Genomic DNA, 24,576 nt, shown 5'->3' on the forward strand with positions numbered 1-24,576 from the left:
CCACTCATGGAGAAGAGATGACTTCAGGTATTAGGAAGAAAGGAAGAATCTTGGCAATTATGACCTGCCAAACTGTAAGTAGCTGATGGTCTGGCAGAAAGTGCCACCATCATCACAAGCTGGCTAGCACTAGGTAAAACCTATGATTATTTGACAGCAGCATTTGTAAACTGGCATTAGGATTTGAAGCCTCATTTCACAACTGCAGCAAGAGGGGACAGGAAGGGAAAATTAGTGAGAACAAAGTTTAAGTGAGTTTTTGCAATTTCTTGGAAGAGTTTTTACTGCCACTCAGAATCACAAGAAGAAAAAGAAAATCAGTTGATATTTACTGAGCACCTACCGAGTTTCCCCGAAAATAAGACCTAACCAGAAAATAGCCCTAGCATGATTTTTCAGGATGACATCCCCTGAACATAAGCCCTTATGTGTCTTTTGGAGCAAAAATTAATGTAAGATCCGGTCTTATTTTCGGGGAAACATGGTACTATGTACCAGGCACCAGTTTAAGGACTTTATATATATTGACTCATGACATCCTCTCAACCCTAGGAGGTCAGTGCTATTAATGGCCCCCAAATTACAGATGGGGAAACTGAGGCCCATCAAGTTAGGAGATTGTCCAATGTCATACATCGAACACAAAGATTTTCAAAGTGTCATCTAGGGAACATTTAGGGGATCCACAATGTCAAAACTATTTTCACAACGATACTAAGAAGTTATTTATTTGCCCTTTTCACTGTCATTCTCACATAAATGTATCTGACTTGTGATAACACAACCAACCAAATGCAGAAGCAGATATGGAATTCAGCTGCCTCCTATTGTGCCAAATAGTAAGAGATTAAGTATAAAAAATGACACTCTTCTCACTAACTTATTTTTTGTTTTGGAAAATGCAGTCTTTTTTTTGTTTTTCTCGCTCAAATATTTAGGTAAACATTCTGGGTTCATTTTTTTAATGAATTAGTAAAAGAATTTTAAATTTTTCTCCATTTTAATTTCTAATATGATATATATTGATAGAAAAGGTCTGGAGATCCTAAAGTTTGGGAACTGCTGGCCTAGCAAGTGTCAGGACCAAGTTCTTGGCCTGGTACTCTGGCCTCAGTATTCACAGCAGTTCATACATTGCATGAAACCACCTCTCTCGATCAGTGGTATCATTTGACAAGTTGTCTTAAAGGCCTTTTCCCCATATTGTTTTATACAAGTTGAGAGTATACAATAAATACAATTTTGTATGCTGGCTTTTGTCATTTAAAATGATAACATTAGCATCCATCTACCCAGGTTAAAAATCCTCCAAAGGCTTCCCATTTTACCTGGAATGGAATCCAGACTCTTTACCATGGCTTAAACGCCTTCCTGATCCCATGCCTGCCTGCCTCTTCAAGTTCACTTCACTGCATTCCCTCACTCACTGAGCTTCAGCTTCACTGACTGTGTTTCTCTAACTTACCAGGCTCATTCCCACCTCAGAACATTTGTACTTGTTATGCCCACTGCCTAGAATACTTTAAACCCAGGGTGTTCATATGAAAGTTTCCTTCTAAACACTTAGGACACAACTCCAATGTTACCTCTTAATGAGACTTTTTATATTACCCAGTTCTTTCTTAATAGTAATTCTGAATTTATCTTACCTATTTACTTCTTTATTATCTGTCTTCATCCTACTAGAAGATAATCTCCGTGAAACAGACTTTTTCACAACTACAATTCTGATGCCTAAAGCAGGGTCTAGCCAAAGGTAGGTGCTCTATAAATATTTGTTGAGTTAATTATTTTACAGCCTTTTATAAATATTACATATTTAACATGCTACTAGACATTCCCCTGAGAATGTGCCACAGGTTCCTCAAACTCAGCATATGTACACCTGAACTCATTCTCACACCTCCTTAACCAAACCTTCCTCTGGTGTTCCTTGTATCAGTTTCTGACACCACCACATCCATCCCAGAACCCAAGTGAGAAATCTAATATTTCTCCCTTTCTCCGACATTCACATCAAATTAATCCCCAAATCCCACTGATTTAAGCGCGCCAGATGGCTTGTGTTTCTGCCCAAGCCATTCTTCACTCTTTGAGTTTCCTCCTGTAGTATGCCAGCACACAGGGGTGTGCTAGCATGCCCATCCCTCTTACTTCTCCCCTGCTTCACTATGATTGATCCTTGAAGGGTCAGCCCAGGTATAGGTTTCCCAGGAAGCCTTTCTGAGCCTTGCTCACTCCACCCTCCAGGGTTGGGTTTCCGCTAATTCTGGGTAGCACCATGACACTCTATACCTCACTGCTTCATGATTGTCGACTTATCATTATTTATGTGCCAGTTCCCAGTGCCACCGCCACTAGATTGTAAGCTCCTTTTGAGCAGGTTATACGATTCAGTCCTCTGTATGTGTCCAAGAACCTAACTCCACACCTGGCATGTGGGCATGTGTTAAGTATTCAACAAAGGGAAGCTAATGTCTTACAGGTAACAGGGTTGGAGTCAGAGACAGAACTGGGTGTCCCTGAGTAAGATACTCAATCTCTCTGAGTCTTACTTTCCTTGGCTATAAAATGTTCTATTTAAGGAAAACCCCAACTTGCTCCCTTCTTTGTGGGAGCAATTTATCACGCTTATACCATTTTATATAGAGTGAAAATACTCCAACTATAAATTATAACGTAAAAGCTTAGGGAACACAAACTCTATGATTTATAGAATACCACATTTAAATAAACCTTAATAAGGCTTTTAAACAGTTACTAAGGGCTTTCTTCTCTGAGACCACTGGCTTAGTTCTCTGTTCAAATAACTGGATGAACCACCTCTTTGGAGCCGTGTCTCCCCTTTTTGCTGTGTGTTGCAGGGGGAAATTATATAACAATATATATTTTTTTCTTTTTGGCCTTAAAAAACATTTGTCATTTAAAGAAAACACATTTTGGAATAAATATGAGGTGCTCAGCCTCAGCACATCTGTTACTGATTTGTATAATTAGCAGAAACCCATTCGCAGGATCCAGGAATGGCCTGAGCCTGAGCACCCGCCCCTTCCTGGGTTTTCCACAGAGCCCATCTGGATGGCGAGGGGGAAAGGAACCCCCATGCCAGGTTGAGATGGGCTCTCAGGTAACCAAATCCATGAAGTCGTCAAAGCCTTGAGATTAGTTGCACTCTTTCGTGTCACTTTCCAAACTTTTCATTATGAGTTTTCTTATATTGTTTGTCAGAACTAAAGTTTTTCTGGCCTTGACAACATAATTGTTTCCATATCACAGCAGAATTTAAAAAAAAAAAAAACCATACACAGCTCTGTATCTCACTGACAATGATAAATTGTCATCAGATAATATCGTCTCACAAGTACACAGTGCCAGTAGTTGCATACTTTCAAACACGAATTTCCTAAATAGGGCCTCAACCAATGTCTTTTTTTTTTTTTTTTGGCTCTATACCTGGTGGGAACAGCTCATCTTTATTAAAAATCCTGAGGGCATAGGGTGCTTTTGAAATGAGTTACACATACAAATAGTGCACACAAATCCACAGTGGACTCCATGAAAGTCACGTGGGCTTTGATAACAGATTAAGGATGAAGCATGTCCTTAAAAAGTATCTGTGATTACACTTAGAGATTTATTTGACCTTTTTCCAAACACCTCTGGTCCAGAAATCTGGTTGAAAATCTCATCAGGACAGATTATATTTAAATTGTCTCTCAGTAGCAGTTTGGTTGTAGTGTTTGCTGGCAGAAGGTGGCTTCAAGCTTCCAGATGATTCTAGGAGGCAGTTTGCCTAGTGACAGGCTTGGCCTTTCTAAGGACCTAAGTTCTGGGAGATACACCCCAAGACATTAGTTCTCTCTCAGTAAAGGAGTTAATTTCCTCCCCCAACAGTCACATTATACTGAGATTTCCTGGATGTTTTTTCTTTAGAGTCAAAATAAAGCAAACATTTGCCTGGTTAGAGATTTGGGGAAAGATAATTTAAAAAGAGAAAATAAATAAAAGATAATAGACTTTCCAAGATACAGTCTTTCCAAAAATATTCTCCTTTCTAAGTCTGTGACAATTCAAGTGGCCACTTATCAAGCAGAGTAGATGGAGCACTGAAAAGAGAGTCGGAAGACTTGGGGTCCAGTGCCAGCTTGCCTTGGTTCTTGGGGGACTCAGGTTGTTCTTCTCTAAAAGGAAGGGCTGGACTCATTATCTCTGACATTCCCTGCCAGAGCAAAGATTCTAGATTTCAACAAAACGTACACTTTTTGTTCTGTACCTCAGCTGTTTCTCAGGAAAGTCCACCCAGGAAAGCAAGCAAAAGGAGTCTGGTTCTTCCCAGGCAGAGTCTTTTCTCGTGTGTCCCTAAGCAATCACAACAGAGGCGCGGTACTGACGTTAACCAGAAGAAAGTCCATAAAACAAGCACAGCCCAGCCTGTATCACATCATCATTCATCTGACATGTCCTAAGTGCCTTCATCCCACAGGCAGTGCACGATCCCACCCACTGGCCCTTTTGAGCCTCGCATGCCACAGTTAGATTGGCTTGCACATCTACCCTAGCCCACCTACCACGATGGGGCACTGGCTAGAATCTACTGGGGCGATCGTCAGAGAGAAACAGCCTGGATAAAATTTACCAGGCTCTGAGAGACAGGCCAAGGTAGTAAAGAAATAGCACATGTCACTTCATTAAGTAATTAAACTGGTGTTTTTAAAAGTCAACATTGTATGTAAGAAAGCCCAATCTGTTTACATTTAGTCGGATGTTTTCAGCTGCAGAGTGGATTACTTCAAAACAATCTGTGGAGAGGTGCAAGGAAGAAATATTTAGGTACTTATGAATCATACTGAGATTGGACAGAGTTGGCCCCAAGACATGGCTCATCCATGACAAATGTAATTTAAAAAAAAAAACGAAAAAAAACACAAAACACAAAAAAAAACCCAACAACAACAACAAAAACTCTTGGTGGAAAAATAAGAGAAAGGTGACTATGGAATTATTCCACATCAATTTCACAGTTATGAAAATAAAATTGTTCTCAGAATGTAAGTTCCCTGAAAAAGGAATTGTATCCCTGTGGTCCATTCTGGTGTCCCTGGAGGCCAGCAGAGCACTTGTCCCTAAACGGGCACTCTGTTTATTCCTGTTAAATGAATGAGAATTCAAAGACTGTATGTTCTGTGTTGGAGGATGTGTGTGTGAGTCTCAATTCTGTCAGGATGGGACAGATAAGTGACTGACGATCAGGCCTACCAAGGAAGGCAAAGGCCTCTTAAACACATGCCTGTTGTTCCTGAAATCTTCCGAGTTTTTATTACTGCCATGTTTTTATTTCACCATGGAGCTTTCAGTTCCATTGAAGCAATTTAGGAGAGTAATGGCACGGGGTAGAGAGACCTCAGATGTCCGACTTGCATTAACAGACTAGACGTAAGCTACCTAATGGGTTTTTGAGGCTAAGAAAGCCTTGTCAGCCAGCACATGGCTTTAGAGGCCAAAGTCAGCCAAATGAACTCAATGGGATAAAAAAGTGTGACTCCAAAAGTACCCCTTATTCAAAAAATTTCATTCTCTGAAGACTAGTATCTCTCCCAAATATGTTGTTTTCTTTTCACTTGCCTCATTTACAGCATATCATCCTTAGAAAAACAGGGCTAAGAAAAGGGCTAGAAAAAATGCCAATAGATTTTTCAGTTAAACCTGTTACTAATCAGGACCTTCTCGTGAAAAACAGGGCATGGGAAAGAGACAATTCTAAGAGGCCCTCACAGCCAGTTCTCAGTATCACCACACACCAGGCCACTTATATTGGGTGGGTCTGGGGAACACCAGAATTTCCATCTTCATAGTGGAATATCATCTGTTCTAGAAGATGCTTTTGTTGTACAAAATACCGTTAAGTATGATCCCCCTTCAGTGCCATCCAGTTTTTAAAAGATTTTTCTAAATGAGTTGACTTTAAACGAAATTTTAGAAATGAAAAAGAGATTTCTAATTCAGCTAACTGCTGGTCAGTTGGAACATGTTCAGGTATGTGGGGGAGGGTTTTCCTCCTTTTTCTCTACAGTCTCATACCTTTACACAAGCCAGCCCCTGAATCCCTGCAGGTAGGTAGACTTTCAGGCCTCAGACCTCCACTTAATTTTGGAAACATTCATATACTCATTTGAGATTAACTGAGCTCCTGAAGTTGTCCCAGATCCTCATAAATTTCTCCTTTTCCCATGCTCTCATATTAACTTCAATTACAATACTTCTGTTGGACTTACTATATGGAATTCTTTATTTTCCCAATGAGAAAATGAGTTCCAGGTGGGTAGGGACTTGTCCTATTCATCATTTTGTTTTTTCTTCCCAAGATGGTAAAAAAGTATTCCTACTAGCAATTTGACAATGTCATAGGACTCACAGCCAAGGGCAAGGAATAAATATTCAATTTAAAATCGCAACAATTTAAACATTCATAAAATCAGAATAGTTAAATAATTTATAATAAATCCATATTTCAGAATGCCGTTAGAAAAAAAATGTAAAGAATGTAAAACGAGGGATTTATCAAAATGTGATTTTTTTTAAATAAGAAAGATACAAATGGTATGATCTTAAATACATAAAAGTTGATATATATTCACATATAATTATTTTTATAATCAGAGAAAATCTTTGCGGATGGTGGAAAAGACTTTGCAGGAGTTTAACTGTAAACCCTCCACACTTTAGCACATGAAAACAGGGCTCTTTTGTCCCCTGGACTAGAGTTAATTTAAAAAATGGAAGTTTTTTAATGGAAGAAAAATAAATAGCTTGTTCCTATGGAGATAGTATTGTTAGCATAATTTTGTCCTTCATACATCTTACTGCCTCCAAAACATTGGAACTAAGATAAATAGCAGGGCGTTGTCAGGTTTTGAAACTGTCATGGAAGTGACATCTATTCCAGAATTTCCCAAAATGGGTTCTATATGGCACGTATTCTACAGGACATTATGAATATTGCTTGGGGGAAAACAAAAAAACAGGGTTCTGTGCCCAATAAGTTTGGGTACTAATACCAAATCTCATTGAGTCTAAGACACACTTTACTGTAAGAGACACCATTATTGATGCCAAGATTAGACCAAATGAGGAATCTAATAAAGCTAAGGCAGCTAAGGGCTGAATTCTTAGTGTGAGAGTAAAGAAAAAATCCATGTGCAGAAGGGAATGCAACAAAACATGACTGTCAACCTTGGTACTGGCTAAAGGGAGAGACAAAAAATTATCTCCTGAAACGTTGCATCACAAATGGTATTCACCAGATTTACAATTCAAAAGATCCTGGAACAGATAAAAAGATCGCAGGTAGGCAGTGTCCCCAGAGAGCCAAATACTCTCTGGAAAAAAGTGACTTCAGAAGTAATGCCATCAAGAACAGTGTTAGTTCCCCTCACAAGATGACCAATTGGCAACTATCCACAGACAAGGCACCATTGTGAAAATCCAGAACTGGGGAATGAGGCAGAAGCATCCTCACCCATCCCAGACCACAGAGACAGAGAAGGAGCATATGAGAAGAGAAGCAACTATCCTCTGACCACATCGCTCCTCTCCCAGGCGGCACAGCACTGCATCCAGTTGGGAAAAAAGAGCCCAAGATGGACAGTCAGCTCTTTGAGCACTAAAGGACACTTCCCGGGAGGCCCATTCCCCTCTTGCCTCACTGGAATCACAGGAGGAATCTGCAGGAGCTCAACCCTTGAGCATCAGAGAGACAGAGAAGGGGGGCGGGGCCTATAGCAACCAGCACTCATTAGGAAACTCTCACTCCTACTTGTGGTAGCCCTGGAGCAGAGATCCCAGTAGGGACTCTGCCCATCTGCAATTAAATCAAATACTTAAGAAACATAATTCTAGACAGGTTATATGTCTTACAGCTGGGTTTAAACATCAGCTACTCATGTCTTTGGAGCAATCATTGTTCTCCCTTGCTGTTCTCTTTTTAAATGTGAACATTGGCGAGAGAATTAAAAATCTAGTTGCTTAAAATCTGACTGACCAATTTTATCAGATCCTGAAAGCAGAGCATAAAATCATCTAAATGTAGAGGTTAGAAGTTATTGAACACTAGTTTCAACTTCACAGTTTTAACAAAAACAACTTTGGCAGTGAACCTGCCTCTTCAATCTTGATGTGTCTGTATATTGTACAAATCATTAACAACTTTTCTGTGCCCAAAGAGTTCTAAGTGAGGGTTAAGGCGTCCCTGCATAGTTTTGTGATTATTCAAAAGGCCCAAATCTTTACAATATGAAAACTGGATCTCTCAGAGACAGAGCTTAGCAAATAGCCTTGCTTCATTCTTACAAGGAGGGAAAGAAAGTACAGCCTAGGAAGGCACCGGCCACACTCCCATACCTATCTGTGCCAGACAGCGGTGAAATTGTGAGCAGGTAAATATCCCCATCACAATGCCTTCTCAAAGTAGAGCTAAGAAAAGTTTTATTTCTGAGAAGCTAAAATCAAGACTTTGCTTTACTTCAGCTATCTAGAGATTATCAAAAATATCAATAGAGTCTGCTTTTAGTTCTGGGAATGTTATCCTTAAAAGAGAAAATTAGGAGTGGGTATAGGTGTCCCTCACTTTAAGAAATCTCAACTTCTCAGAAAAAGAAAACGATGTACAAAACCTATTTTCATTACAAAAAGGATTTTCTAATCTCCCTTGGCACATTTAAGATAATATAGAATGCAAAGATTTAATTCATCCTCATTTTTTCTGGAATGAAATGATTGACAAAAGTTAGCTTCATGCATGTCATTGAAACCAGTGATTAAACCCAAGAGGAAGAACAACTGAAGAAATCTCTAATAAGTTATGGTTACCATTTCATTTTGAAGGACAATCTTTTTCTTTTGTTGTTCTTTAAAACACTAACATCTTTTTTATTCATAAGTATATTTAAATGCTATAGGACTTACATTTCACAGTTGACACCCACAGTCAAATGTGCCTGATATCCAAGCTATGGGATTAAGTAATATCCTTTAATATGAATAAGTGGATACAAAAGTAGAATTCTAATTTATAAATTTGCTAATTTTTCTTCCTTACAAATACATAATCTATATATCAATTTTTAGCTACTGTCAAAACATCCTTGCTATCAGGGTATCAATGACTTCTCCCTGATTTAAAATATTTACATTCAGTGTGTTAGGTGAGTGGCCTTCTTCCCAGTAGAGATACCTCAACATTTCTTGTTAATGTTTCTCAGACTTCTGAATTAAAACTCTATATCAAGCTTACCTGTCATCATACAAAAACAATTTAATACAAACTTAACAATGCACCGGAAAGAGTACCTATTGATTATTAGGTAAATAAGAGAAGAAGAAATAAAATTCCAACTAACTATATATTATTCTTGGGTTCAAAGCTCAAGTCAATTATCAATTACATAACTGCCATACTGTCACTTGCATTAGGCACACAAAAATGTTTTTTATTAGTAAAGAGCCATGAGGAACAGTCATTTACAATCCAGGGGGGTCTTAATAAAGGAAAGAAAAGTGCTTTTTTACCAACCTGGGCTGAGAAACCGCAGAAGAATCCGAACCAGAAATGCACAAGTGTGAATGCAAAATTCTTATAGAAAAAATAGCATAAGAATTTGCACATTCGGAAATAGGACCACCTTCCATGGACAAGGAGAAGCCTTTGGAGGTATCTAAACTGTGCAAATGAATAGTCGCTGGCTAAGACCGCCTGCAGTCCTTCCTGGCCGCTGATGCCGACACCGATGTGAGCACCTACAAAGGCAAAGAGGAAGGCTTTCACTCCCGAAACAAAGATACAGTCTCTTTGGGAACTTGTCATTCCATTTTTATGTTATTATTCATGTACAGAAAACTTACAGTATAACATTAGTAACTTTCATGTATGTTATCACATGAAACACTCACAATAGGTATTTATTCTAGTTTTACAAAAGAGGGCATCAGCTCAGAAAATTTGAGTAATTTGCACAAGGTTTTACAATCTGTAATTTACAGGTGAAACTGGGACTAAACCCAAGGGTTGGGATTATAGGACCAGTGTTCCTTCCTCTACACTAATATCCTTTTCTGGCCTAAAAATATACAAATGATTTAGTTACAAAGAGGATTTTTTTTTTTAATGAATGCTAATAATGGTAGGCCCATTAGATCCAGAGTGTTCACTCAGAACCACTGGGAAAAGGAAGTTGTCATGCAGTCTCCATTACATACAGCCAAACGCTGAGCCCAAGGGCGCCAGATAGGCAGCATTCCCCATTGAGCGAAAGTTCTCTTACTCTTGATCATGCTGACATCGTTGGCTCCATCACCTATGGCCAAAGTGACAGCATTTCTGTGCTTCTTCACCAGTTCTACTACTTGGGCTTTCTGGAGTGGTGTCACTCGGCAGCACACCACAGTCTTACACATGCAGGCAAGTTCTAGGAGCTCATTCTTGACATCACTTTCTAGGACATGAGCCTGTGTGATTAAAAAAAAATAAAGATCCAGACTAGAACAAAAAACAATAAATAAGAGACATCATTTGGGAAGCAGATTTCTTATTTCTCAACTGATTTCTTTTCTAATTCACTTCAATACTCATCGTCAACTCAGGGTCACACAAGCAACAACAACCAAGTAAAGAAATGAGTATTGAACTCCTACTCAGTGCCAAGTTTTAGAATAAACATAAAAGACACAGTCCCTTTGCGTGTCCTCCTTGACGCATTATCATGCTGCATTGGAGAGATACAGTTATTATAAATGCCAGAGAAGTTCCAGAATCTCTGGAAATAAGGAAAAACAAAAGACAGAACCTATCCATCGCCTCACCAAGTTTAGAAATAATTCATCAAGTTAGAATTAACTAGATGGCGAGTTGTTTATCCTCCATGATGGAATTTTTGCTTCTTTTGCATGTTGTTTTGTATATTTAGTGTTTGTTGTGGTTGTTAACGCACAGGTGAATGAAAAGCAGATAATCTGGAAATTAGCCCTTGAAGAGTAGTGATTGAAATCCAGAAGACTGTGCAAAATAGTGGCATGCAAAAAAAAACAGGTGGTGGCTCCCACAGGGTTCCCCAACCATTTCCACCCTCGCTTTTCTCCAAGTACATAATGGCCTTTACATATGCCAAGAAATAACTTAAAAAGAGAGCATAATCTTTTGTAATTAACTGTGAAATTTTTTTTTAGAAAATATCTCACTGTACATTGCTTAATCAACACAATAAGAGGAAAGGGGAATCCACCTAAACTTTGAGTCATCAGTATCTTTGAATGAATCTTTGGCAAGATATTCACAGCTCATCACAGTTGGTCCTTATATTTCTTTTGAGTTCTGTTTCTACCACCACCTTTAACTTTACTCTTTACTCCCATCATGCCAAATTGCTTATTTCCATAATTTGACATGTTCTGTCTTGCTTCTGCACCTTTGCAATGCTGTCTCCTCTATCTGAAAATACCACTTCCTCCAGGAAGTCTTCCCTGACTTTCCCACAGGAACTAAGTGTGTCTATGCTCTCAAGCACTGTGTTCGTTCCTCTTTATAGTATTTGTCATACCACTGTGAGATCAGTTCTTGCAACAGATGGCAATCCCTAAAACAAGGACCATGTTCTATTCACATCCTTATCTTCAGGTTCTAGTACTATGACCTAGCATGCTTAGTAAAAGTTAATGGTATGACTAGAAGGATAGATGAATGAGTATAAAAACATGACACTGGTAGAAAATTCTCATATCAAGGCCTATAATTCCTAGGGGGGAAGAGTGAGTTAGCATTCTCAAATAAAAATACCCTTTCTGAACGAGAAGGTATATAACTAACTATCTTGCTCAGAATAGTCCCCTTTTCTGTATTTTCTTTTTCCTTTGTTATCAACAAATGAAAACCTAAACTCAGATTCTGAAAAAGACCCAATTATATTCTGCAAAGCATCAAGGTTTAAGCAAACTGGAATCATAATTTGTTTTGTGTTTGTGTTTGTTTGTTTTTTTAGCCTTTGACAATGCTAACAGAAACATGGTCAGTTCTCCTTAAATGGAAAATGACATTTCATAGTTTCACAAGCTTTAGGCATTGATGCTGAAGGGGTTCTTAAAAGTATCTATCTTAGTTCTTCCTTTCAACAGATTTAGAGACAGAAGGAGAATAATGTGTTATCACCTGAATACTTTAACCCACCACATATTGGCTTCTTTGAGCCTGAGGGGAAAAGCAAACTACAGCTCATTGGCGACCTTTTTCATATTGTGGTCCCCGGGCAAGTTAGCTTGGAAGCCAAGAGCTCCAAGTCCCAGTTGACAGGTTCACAATTTTCAGTTGCTATTCATTTGTGCAAAGAGAAGTTCGTGTCATCTGGACAAACTTTCAACGGAGCTTGGCCTGCAGCTGAGCTCTGTAACTTTCCACGGTGTGGAAGGCAACACATCATTACGTCTGGAATCCAGCTGGATAATGCTCTAAGCACTAAGAGCTAACAGACAGCTGATCACAAGGGGGAAAGTACAATATATGCATATCCAGCTTCTTTGGTCCTCTAAGAAACTGTCTAAAAGAAGATAACATTTATTTTTCAAACTCCAGAAGTGAAAAATGATCATGAAAGCTGAAGAAAGATGTGAGATTAGCTCTTTTTGCATATAAATGATAATTTTACTGGAGCACCATCAGAGCTTTTGTTTTCTAAATTAGAAACTCAGAAGAGCGTTTTGATATTTGTTCAAGATTTGGAACCTGAACTACATTAAAAGTACAATGCAAGTTTATTCTATTACGACAAGAACCAGATTTCCTAATCAAAGCAAATTGTTTGGCATTGCTGTAAAATTCTGCTATTTAGAAAAACCACCGGAGGTATCTTAATGGCAATAATTTGGTGTGGTAATTATATGAAGGTCGGGTTGTACTCTGCAAATCACAAACATTAACAAGAGCAATAATTGTAATACATTCATCCAGTTGCATTATTTTAATTAAATAACAGTGAACTGTGACACTCTCCCTTAGAAAAACACTTAAATGATATTGCTAAATGGTCTATAGTCATTTAGGCAAGATTGATATTCTGTGATTTCAGTATTTCTTTGTATCCTCCCCCTTCAGTGTGGTGATTCAAGCAATAATATATGAAATATATATTAGAAGTTTCCTTTCCTTTTGCAAACAGGAAATCATTACATATGCCTTGCTTCCAGTGGTGTCATTTGTTTGGAAAACACAAAAGGAGATCTCATTGCGACAGTACAAAAAAGACAATTATTAGGATGAAGAAAAAGAAAGAACAAAGCCTTAAGTGAACTCACCAAACTGTGGCCATTTATGATTAAGGCATAATCTCCTGTTACAGTTTCTTCTACAACTGAGTCCAGCTCTAGCTGTTGCTTTTTTTCAAAAGCTACATGGCCATTGGAAAAGCTTCTGTCTTGTCCAAACAAACTTTCCTTTGCTTTCCTTAAAAGAAAGGGAGGAAAGCAAATCATAACAAAGTATACAGAGCATACCTTTTAACTTTAATAAGAGACTAGCTTAGAGCTAAATTCATTTCATCACTATTCAGACAGACTGTGGCATAAGATTCAGTTTCTGTAAGCAAGTTGGGTAATTCTTTGTGATAGGGATACCATAGCAAATTCCAAATTCCAACAAGTAGGAGGGTCAACACAATAAAAACATAATCATCTTGTATGTTTTAAATTACTTATGAGCTAAATCACCATCTTAATCTGGGCTTCAATTAGGGGCTCTTGATAAATTTGGCATATAAGGTTGAGCTTCAAGTGCTTAAGAACCGCTGATCTGTCACATGATGTCATTAAATAATGAAAGACTACAGACAATTGATGAAATCTTCTAGGAATTCTGGGGCATCTATAGAGTAAATAAAGTAATCAATCTGGAGAACAATGTAATATCATCCATCTTAAAACAGCAGGCTTCTAAGAAAGACATCTTTTATAAACTTGACAATTAAAAACAAATGATGGCATTTACTGAATTGGCAGTCATTATAATACAATGGAATATTTTAAGTGAAAATTGTATTCATCAGCTCAAACAATAGAATAAGTCTCTAAAGAAACTACAGACACCCAAGTGTAGAGGGTCATTCCAAAGGGGAACTCCCTTCACTTTCCTAGATCTAATCAGCAGAATAATCTTGCACACATCTCATCCATCTCTGAGGAAGAGGAAGATTGTATGGTGAGTCAATATCCTTAGAAGTGGCATTTTACTTTTCTCTTCAAAATGGAAAGATGATGCTTTTAAAGGAAGGGAAATTTCCTCTCCAAACATCCTTGAATGACAGGCCTTGAAGTAACATAGGGCAAATTGACAAGACTACAGAACTTTCAACCACAACCCGAGAGTTGTACAGCAGACACTCCCTGAAGATGAGTGTCAAAGTCTGCCACCAACACTTTCAGCTACAACTCACATATACAAAATGAGTGCGCATGAGAAAATGGGGAGTGAGAGGCCAGAAAATGGATGTTTTGGCTTAGAGAAAAATGAAATGATTCCCCAAAGGCTCATTCTACATAGAAAATATTTAATAAAATGGTTTTATGCTGTTGCTCCTCTGAAAGAAGGGAATGTTCACTGTACTGAAACAACCATTTTAATCTTCAACTTTCTAACTATTTGAAAATGTAACATTAATTGTTTACATGCTAAGTTTAAGAAACAAATCAAAACAAAAAACCCTATCTTCCAGCTCAGCATCTTTTGCTGTCCAGGACCAAAATCATAGTCTATATTTAGGAACCCAAGTAACCCAGAGGTTACATATCCCTGGCTCCAAGGATGATATTATGCATTTAGCTATCAGTTTCCAGAATAAAAAAAAAATTATAAAGTCAGAGTGCTACGTGTGAAATTTAAGAGTTAGGATGGGGAAGGGGAGGGAGAGCAGACATGAAAAATCATTGTTTTAAATGGGAGGACCAGACTATTGCATCAGATAACGATGTCAGGGAATCCTTCTCACAGACATGAAAATTTACAGTCTCATATAATGAAGAAAGCAAGAGAGACAAGTTCCTCGAAAATGAACACTCTTCTGACAATGTTGCAGAGCTCATAAATTGGGTCCTAAAAGAGCACCAAAGGGCAAAAATCTCCTGAGGTTTCCTTTTTCGTAAAGTTCACACTAGCTGTATAAATGACACAATCTCTGTTTTCCCCCCAGAGAATGAAAACATTCCAAAGAAGGGTGAAGTTCATGAAAGTATTGGCTGAAATTTTATTTACTTAGGATTTTCCCCCCCTAAACTGTCTTCCTAACATTTCAAATGAACCCTTTCCAGGCAGACAAGGCACAGTTTTTCTAACTCTGCTTAAATTCCCAGCGCACTTCCTCTGCACTGGCCAGCCCTCTAGACTGGGCTCAGAGGTTTGAAGACCTCTGCCGATGCTCTATTACTGTCATTTCTTTCTTCTTCCTGGAACTTAGCTCTTCAAATACCAGCTGGTTCTCACAAAAACAATTTATTAGGAGGGCAAAAGCTACGCATAACTCCCTTCAATGAAGATGAACTATATATTTTGCAGGCATTACACACAATGTTTAACCACAGGATACAAATAACACATGCTAAAACAAAAGCATGCCTTTTTTCCAAGCTTTGTAATAAAGGTCAGTCTATTACAATGTTGGCATGCAGAAATGAATTAATGGTTGAAGCAACCGTGGCATTCACAGCCCCATGCCACAACAAACACAGCAAAGCAGTTAGGCCCACGTTGGCTTACATGCAGTCTATAAAGAAGAGATGGCAGGGAAAGGAGTCCTTTTGTCAGTCAGTCCACTTAAGGCATTAAAAGTGTGAGAACATAAATTAAAGTCATGACATCATGTTTGAAAGAAGACAATCTTGACTTTGATGTAATAGCATTAGGGTTGGGACCCAGAGATCTGGGTTTAGGCCTGAGGTCTGCATCCGGCATCTCATGTGCCCACAGTTGAGTTATCTGACCTCTAGACATTTGATTACTCTGTAACAGGCCCAGGCTAGAACCCAGGACTTCTAACTCCTAGTTCTCGGTCTACCATAATGAACAGGTTTACCCATAGATTCAAGCCACAGGTTGCCTCTATGGTGAGACAAAGACAGAATGCCAGAAGAGCAGTTAAGGGGCTGCACTACTCTGCCAACTGTACCAAAGTGGAGAGACAGATGAAATTTTTATTTCAATCCCTAGTTCCCCCTTTTACTACCTGTATGACCTGTAAGACATTAAACCTCTAAACCAGTTTGGAAACTGTGTTCTTTCTTAGAAACTGAGGGAATGGTACCAGCCAGTCAGACTGGTTGATACCAGCTATGAAAACTTGGGTAGCTGTACCCACGTGTACTTGATCTCTAAGATTACTTAGTGCTCTACAGTTTTACCATTTATGATAGAAACTTAACTTACTAAAACATTTTGCCTGGGGGACTAGAAGTTGGGAATTAGGAACAAGATGCATTTTTGTTGAGCCTGCATAGTGTTTAAGAAAATCTGTCTACATTTATGGGCAATGTGATGTTCACCTTCACCAAATGCCTCCTATTGGCTAATGTCTTATATAGAGCCCAGGTCATACAACTAATGCTACCTTCTTGGCCCTGGAGCCAATCAACCCTGCTCATTCAAACAACTAACTTTCCACCAAGGAGATGTTAAAAAAAAAAAACAAGAAAACAAAAACAATGCATATTTTGTTGAAGGAGGAAATATCAATTCCTACGTATATTACTGGGATACTTCTCAGAAGCAGTGGAGTGGAGTCACTTCATGGTTTAATTATTTATAAGACATCAATTTTCCTAACAATAAAGCATGTAATCAAGGCAACAAAAATGAAACATGGAATGAGTTTGCCTGTCAGCCCAAGCAAAATTATATTCTCAGTCTGTTTTTCTTTTGGGCAGACAACATATGTATTGATGAAATGTAATAAATGCAGTAATCTTCTGAGAAACTATAAAAGAGTTTCATTGTAGACCTCTGAGCGTGTCCTCAGTACTAGAGCAGGTATGGCAGCAAAATTAACCCAGGACTCTAAGTGTCTAAAATGGTTTCATGACACTAAATTTCAAACAAGTCATATGCATAATATATATGAAAACTACATATCCATGTTTATGAAATAATCTAAACACATTTGTCAGGTTTAAAAATAAGCATTTAGGTCATTTCCTCCCAATAGCTACTGGATTCTGTTCTTTTGATATATTTTGTTTGTTTTTGTATGAATTCTCACTGAACTCAAAAGCATAACACAAGAAAACTGAAGGGTATAAATTTATGATTTCAATAGTTCATCCCCAAAACTATGAGTTTTGATATAAGTATCCAAGATTAGAATTATAGAGAGCACCTCGAGCAATAAATTTTCTTGGATGTTCTTTTCTCCCCAATCCTAATAGTAAGCAAATGCATACTGTAAATGTATTGATTTCTCTTAAACAGGATTTTCTACTATGCATTGCCTCTCAGTTTTAGACTCTAAGAAGGGGGTGATCTCTAAGTCTGAGTTGAAATAAGCATTATTTGCCAGTCAGTTAACCAAGGTGGCCACAAGGGTACTGAAATAATTAGTCTAGATAGAAATTATTTTTTCCCTCTGAAATTTTTTTCTTCTCATTTTCTTCTCATTAAAAAACTGGAGATAATTTTTTGGCTTTTTTCTTAATTGTAAAAGTATTGCATGAATACTATTACAACTTCAGATAACATAAAGAGCCATAAAAAGAAAGCAAACATTATCCATAATTCTATCAACCTGAGAGAACAACAGTATATGTCCTCCAGAGCATGATGGGTAGGTAGATAGATATGGATATAGAAGCATAGTGTTTCACATATATACATACATACATACATACATACGTACATATATACATACACTCACATACATTTTTTTTAAAAAGGGTTTACAGCATGCATGATATTTCATAATCTCATTTTTCACTTAAATATACCATGGATATCTTCCAATGTCAATAAACGTAATAACTTTTAATGACTACATAGTATTCCATTGCACGTATATGAGTATATCATAGTAATTAACAAAATTTTTATGGCAGGGTTATTTGAGCAATTTTAATTTTGTATTTTCATAATTTATATAGCAATGCATATTTCTTTATATACATATTCATACATTTGCCCATTTATTTTCTTAACAGTAATTCTTAAGAGTAAGAATCATTGGGTCAAAAGTGTACATATATATAATTTTGAAATATATTGTGAATTTGCCCTCTAGAAAGTCTCTACCAATTTATACTCCCAACAATGGTGTATAGGAATTCACATTTCTCTACATTGCTTCCACATAACAACAGTTATGTTATCTACTTATTCAACCAATTGTAGCTGGATAAAATCTTGAGATAACTTTGGGTCCCCACCCCTTCTGCAATCAGCGCAGCTACCACAGGTGACTCTCTCTGTTAACTCAGAGACAGACCTTGCCTCAGAGGGATCTGACAGAGACAAATACAGGGGACATTTAAAGAGAGTCAAGATCTTGCTTTTTGAGTATCAAAATAGACTCTTGAAACCCATAGCCATGACATCATTCTGAATTTCAGCAATCTGGAATTTCACTAATTGGGCTTTTTCAGAGGGTAGAAAAACGTTTCTTCAAGTCTCAAAAGTCTAATCCTTAAAAGAATTTGGGCATAAAATGTTGCCACAAGCAACAGACTAGAAAGAAATGACCTCTTTCTCCATCTCCCATTCAGCCTAGAGTAGAGGGACACTGATGAGGAGCTTAGATGCTGCTGAGTTACTCAAAGAAGCCTGGGTGCTGACCCATACCCTGGACTGGTAGTTGATGGGAACCATGTGGGTAATGAAATCCTCAGGTAAATTTCTGGGAATCTGAGTATGGAAGAGTTGCTACTGAAGGACAGTGACATGGAGGGTATTAGAGTAAAGGGATTTCAGGAACAGAGGTAGCCATATAAGAGCACAAGTGTTTGTGGACACAGAGAGGTTAGGAAGAGCAGCCAGACTTCATGTTTCCCCAGGAGGGTGTGAACATCATCCCAGAGGGACGGCCAGCAAGCCAAAGAGACCAGAGACCAGACAGGGACACCAAAGTGGGAAGCACTAGATGGCCAGCAGGGCAAATGCTGAGAATCACTAGCACATAACGCAATCGTGCACCCTACACTTGAACGAAATTTACCCCAAAGTGCCTAGTTTAATTGTTCTATCATCAGGCAAAAAAGGGTTCAAGTTCAGCTTTAGAAAATTTAATGAGTTTCTATTCTTGCACATCTGAGGGTATTCTGGACTGTGAAGTCAGACAAGCTAGAATGACAAAGTATCCTTCTACTTCTCTTGACATCAAATCAAATTCCAAATCCTATTCATTCTATTTCCAATATAGCTGTCAATCTCACACCATTCTTTCCTTCCCCATTGTTATCATCTCACTGCCTTAGTTTAATCTTCATCATCTCTGTGCTTGAGTATTCTAACCGTGTCCTGAAGCATTCCCGATACCATTCATTTTCCCATCAAACATACGCAATCTATACTGTCACCAGAGTGTTATTTCTAAAATGCAAAATTACATTTGTCACGTTTCTGCTTCCAAGCAATCTACATCCACCCAGTACCTTCAGGATAAAGTATAATCACTTTTGTTTGCCAATCAATCTATCACCAATCCACCTCTGAAAAATTATTTCCACCTTAGGTCTATGGTATACTCTAGCTGCAACTTGGAATATTGCTCCTAGAATATAACATGATTTCTTTCATGTTTCAATGCTTTTGTCAGTGCTACCACTGAAAACAACCTACAATATCATTATTCAATATAACCAATAAAGGAAGAGGATCCATAAAAGTGTAATAGAGGTCAGCATAGTGTTTTCAATATCATAAGAAGGTTAATAAAAAATGTAAATTTCTCTATGATAAAAATGCATAGAACCCCTAATTTTTTGTTTTGTTTTGTTTTCTGTCATTTTTGGCAACCATGACATCAACCTGGTGTAGAAAACTGCTATATCATTCTGATTAGAAGCTATGACTGGAGATTGCAAATGTCTTTGCCAAATAAAAATTGGGAGATCTAATTAATTGTTACTGATATAATTTTATTATTATTATTTTTATAATTTCAATGATAGACTCCATAGAGTCTACTGGGGAAATATTAATAAAAGTAATCCTTTTGGTGGAAAGATTGGGAATAATGACTGAAGGAAAGAGGGAAGGAGGGAAAGGGAGAAAGTGGAGAGAGAGTGGGGAAGGTAAGGAGGATACTGGTTGATGGCTGTAAAACTTTCAATTCTTACCTCACTTAATCCCCCAATTAAAATAATCCATAGGGTAGATATTTGTATATTTTCCATTGAACAAATGAAGAAACCAAGCAAAGAGAGGTTGAATAGCACATTAAAGTCACTCAGCTAGACAGTGAGCTTGAAGTCAAGATTCTTACTCGGCTCCTATTAACAGGAAGTCTGTACTCTTCCACCTAACAATTGCTGTCTCTCCCTGAAATTTATTCTTTCCTAGTTGCTCATCTGGTGTCTGACCTCAAGTGAAGCAATAAGATGCCTCAACGACTACATTTTTCTTCTATTAACTATTTAAAGGGAGTAAGAATACATGCAAGGTGTGTTTAGGAAGACACATGACAAGTGATTCGGAGCACAGGCTCTAGAACCACCTGCCTAGATTTGAATCCCAGCTGAACCACTGACTAGTTGTGAAACTTTGGGCACCTTATTTACACTATCTGTCTCAACTTCCTACCCTGTGAAATAAGGATAATGATAATGTCTACCATTGGGTTGTTTTGAGAATAAAATGAAATGATACATGTATACATATCCCAGGCATGGTCTCAAAGCATTTAGCATTAGGCTCATTAGAATGTAGATCTCCTCACTATCTTCCTTTAGCAAAAAACTTTAATTAATTACCAAATTATTAACATTTCTTCCATAGACTCTGTGGAATCTACCATTAAAGTTATGGAAATCATCATACTAAATTATATCAATAATAATTAGATTTCCCAGTTTTTATTTGGCAAACACACATGCAATCTCCAGTCTAGCTTCTAACCAGCAGGATCTAGCAGTTTTCTACAGTGGCTAAAGGCAGTGTAGAAGAAGTTGGGAAATTTGATCTACAAGTATCAGTGGTGCTAACAGTTAAGACTGCCTTTCTTTTCAAGATGCAGGAACAAAAGTTTAATGGTGGAGACACATTAAGGAAACCCTTCACGCACCACTGCTGTGTTGAGAGAAGGTTCAGCCCTGCTCTAGAGTGTAACAAGCAGCAAGAAGTTTGCCTCTAAGTCAAAGCTCTGCTTGGCTAGACCCAAAATGCGTTGAGCTTAGAGAAGCTACTACCACAAGTTTAGCAAGGAAAAAATGTTATAAGACTGCATTTTTTAAAGTTCTGGGAAAATATTTATGCAGACATAAAATGTTTTTCTTCAAATGAATTAACAGAAAAGGAATAAATTGGCAGATATTAAGAAATGTTATTTCTCAACATTTAATGTTTGCCCACTCTTACCTCCAATTTTACCACTTATATAGTGGTTACACAAATTTCACAGTATCTTGTTTCTCATAAGCATGATACATCTAGGTTTAATAGCAACTATGTCAAAATGCCTCATTCTAAAAGACTCTATTCCAACTTTATACATCATCTTTTACAGCTGTGCTTCCCAAGTTTATCTGACCATAAGCTTCATCTAGATGCTTATTATTAAAATACAAAACCCTAGGCCCCGTCTTAGCTCTAAATATTCTTAATTTTTAGGTCAGAATGAAGCTAGTATTTTAACAAGTACCCTCAGTAACACTGATCACTCATTATCATGTAAGAGTTAAAAGTTTGCTCACCCATGCATAAATTTAAAGGCTAACAATGTTAATGATTTGAAATCCTTTTCTAAAAATACTTGAGAAATGTTGGAGGCCTGAAGACGATAACTCACCACTAATGTCAAACTTATCTTAATTTGTCACCAAAATGGATAGAACTTCAGGAAACAAGACCATAGGAAACTACAGAACAGCTTTCCACTTTCTCAGCTATCTGATCTTCCTTTTCTCCTCTCTCCCTCCTTTCCTCTCTTCCTTTCCTTCTTCCTTTAACACTTACCTGAGTTCTTCTCTGACTTCCACTTCCGTGTTCCCTGCTATAATGAACACATCATTCATGTCATCAGTTAGCATGTTGCAAGCATATCCAATGTTGATGGCAGTTTCTGATACAAAATAAAGCCGACTTCAATTAGAACATCACGTGATAACATAAGTACCCTTTCCAAAGACATTTTGAGGCCATCACTGTATTTTCTTAGAGCTTACAGGCTTCCTTCATGTCAGAGAGAACATGACGAGTGATAAAATGCAAGAAACCCAAAGGGAAATTCAAAGACCTGGTCCCCTGATCAAATTCACCAATTGGTAAATCCCTGGAGAGGTGGCAACATCTATGAATCTCCATGTTTCTCATCTAGTTTTTACCAGAAGTCCCAAATACTGCCTTTGGAGAGTTAAAATACTAAACTTAGCTACTGTGCAACTCTAATATGGTAGGCAAATTGAAAAACATCTCACAAAATGTTCAGTGGAACAGCAAAAATGCTCTTGTAAAATTTTTATAGTTCTCCCACATGCAACATTACCATTTTCCCATTAAGTGAATAGACGGCTGCTACTAGATAACTGGAAAATTACATGATGTTGGGCATTCCTTCCTCTAATTTTATAAAAATGAAGCCTAGGGTAGTTAGGTAACCCTTCCATCTTCAGTCAAGTCATTCGATACAAATCCTGTCGAGTTCTTAGGCTCTAGCTAATTCTGTGGAATCATTAGATTTGTCTTAAGTCAAAGAAGACAACTGATCTTAGCATATCCTTTGTATAAAGCACAGAAATTAAGGTTAAAAAATAGCAAACTTGTCAATATTCGTAACTAATTGAACAGCTGTACCTAGGGATCAACATCAAACTCTAGGAAATCTCTAGTAACACATCACATAGCTCAACCCTCTATTGTTCATTTTTTGGAATCAGTGGTTTGGGTAAACATACAGAGAATTGATTTATCATATCTGCAAATCCTCCAATGTTCTAAAAATAATAAACAGGTAAATAGACTCTTAAAAACAGGTGTGTGCCAGTTAACAAAATATTTTTGGTTTACTAATGACCAAGCATTAAATCTCTTTTGCTTTAACCATTACTGTGAGAAATAGATCCAAAAGATCCCCTTTTCTTTCTTAGGAAACACAGTATTCTGAACATAGTGACTCTTTCTCTGATGACTTGGTATTTTGTCATGCCTGAAAGTGGGTCAGCACTCATTGTACTACTGCATGGGCAGACTTGGAATTCAGCCAGGTTGCAGCAGTACAGCTATGGTGGTTCTTAAAATACCAAAATATTTTCATACCAATTGATAAACTTGCTTTCCTGAGCCTCCCAAAACTTGCCCACCACCCTGACCCCTCCTCTGAGACCCCCAAGCCTCCCTACCATCAAGAAATTAAGAGGAGTAGCCCAAAAGGGGCTCCGATGTCCTGCTTCAGTGCTATGCCAGGCTCGGTTCTGATTGGAGGCAGTGCTCATATAAACCAATAGTTAAACATTTTTAATTCCATTGCTGCCTATAGGTGTAACTATTATATTTAAGAAACAATTGAGTTGAAACTCAATAGACCCCAAAGTATACTAGAGAAGATATTTTGTTAGTTTGGAATATGTTTATGTTGTTTTTAAATAGTAAATTCTTACATTACCTTTCCTTTTTGTATTTCAACTCTTTCCTTTATGGAGGACTGGGAAAAATACCTAACTAATGAAACTTTCTGGTTAATTAAAATTTTACCATATAAATTATTGCCCTCTTTTCAAAACATCATTATCCATTTTCAAATTACCTTGTTTGTCTCCTGTTAGGACCCAGATCTTAATATTGGCTAGTGACAAACTTGCGACTGTTTCAATAACACCCTCTTGTAACTTATCTTCTATGGCAGTGGCACCTAGAAGCTTCATTGAAAAATACAGAATACCTTATGTTAATGTATGCAAACAATGTTCATAACATCGATGGCTTTCAGTCACAGAGTTCAGAGGTCAAGGACCATGAATTGAAGACGGAAATTATGATGCATTGATATAGCAAGCATTCTATTATGTACAGAAGTGTGTTGACAAGGATTCAAAAAGAGTTTCTTAAATCAAGCCAACCGATAGGCACACCAATTAATGGCAAAGATCTTGGAAGTTAGCATATACAATCAGAAGCCATTTGGGCTTTTAAGGACTTAAGAATTCCCCAGCTACTTCCCCATTTATATCAACATGAAAGGGTCCAAAAAGAGCCCTCATTTCATAGTCAGATTCACAAAAATGTAGAGCCATTCTCCTACATTAATAAATCAGCAGGTGCCATAAACTAAAAAGTGAAGGTTCTTCTGAAATATTTCATCCAAAGATGAACAAGGTATGTTCTCTATCACTTCACCATAATTGAGCATCCTGGTCTTGGGG

The 24,576-nt window shown here is 37.7% G+C and overlaps 1 protein-coding gene across 1 annotated transcript in view; it reads right to left on the bottom strand.

Moving 5' to 3' along the window:
• Positions 1-24,576, bottom strand: part of ATP8B4 (ATPase phospholipid transporting 8B4 (putative)) — a 204,923-nt gene that overhangs the window by 22,450 nt on the left and 157,897 nt on the right. Inside the window, exons 19-23 of the mRNA XM_081049971.1 lie at positions 23,961-24,072; positions 22,175-22,280; positions 13,333-13,480; positions 10,317-10,500; positions 9,569-9,792 (exon numbers count right to left, since the gene is read on the bottom strand). Coding sequence (XP_080906097.1) covers positions 9,569-9,792; positions 10,317-10,500; positions 13,333-13,480; positions 22,175-22,280; positions 23,961-24,072 — 774 coding nt within the window. The remainder of the gene's footprint in view (positions 1-9,568; positions 9,793-10,316; positions 10,501-13,332; positions 13,481-22,174; positions 22,281-23,960; positions 24,073-24,576) is intronic.

The sequence above is a fragment of the Rhinolophus hipposideros genome, assembly GCF_964194185.1.
Source record: "Rhinolophus hipposideros genome assembly, chromosome: 5".
Taxonomy (NCBI): Eukaryota; Metazoa; Chordata; class Mammalia; order Chiroptera; family Rhinolophidae; genus Rhinolophus; species Rhinolophus hipposideros.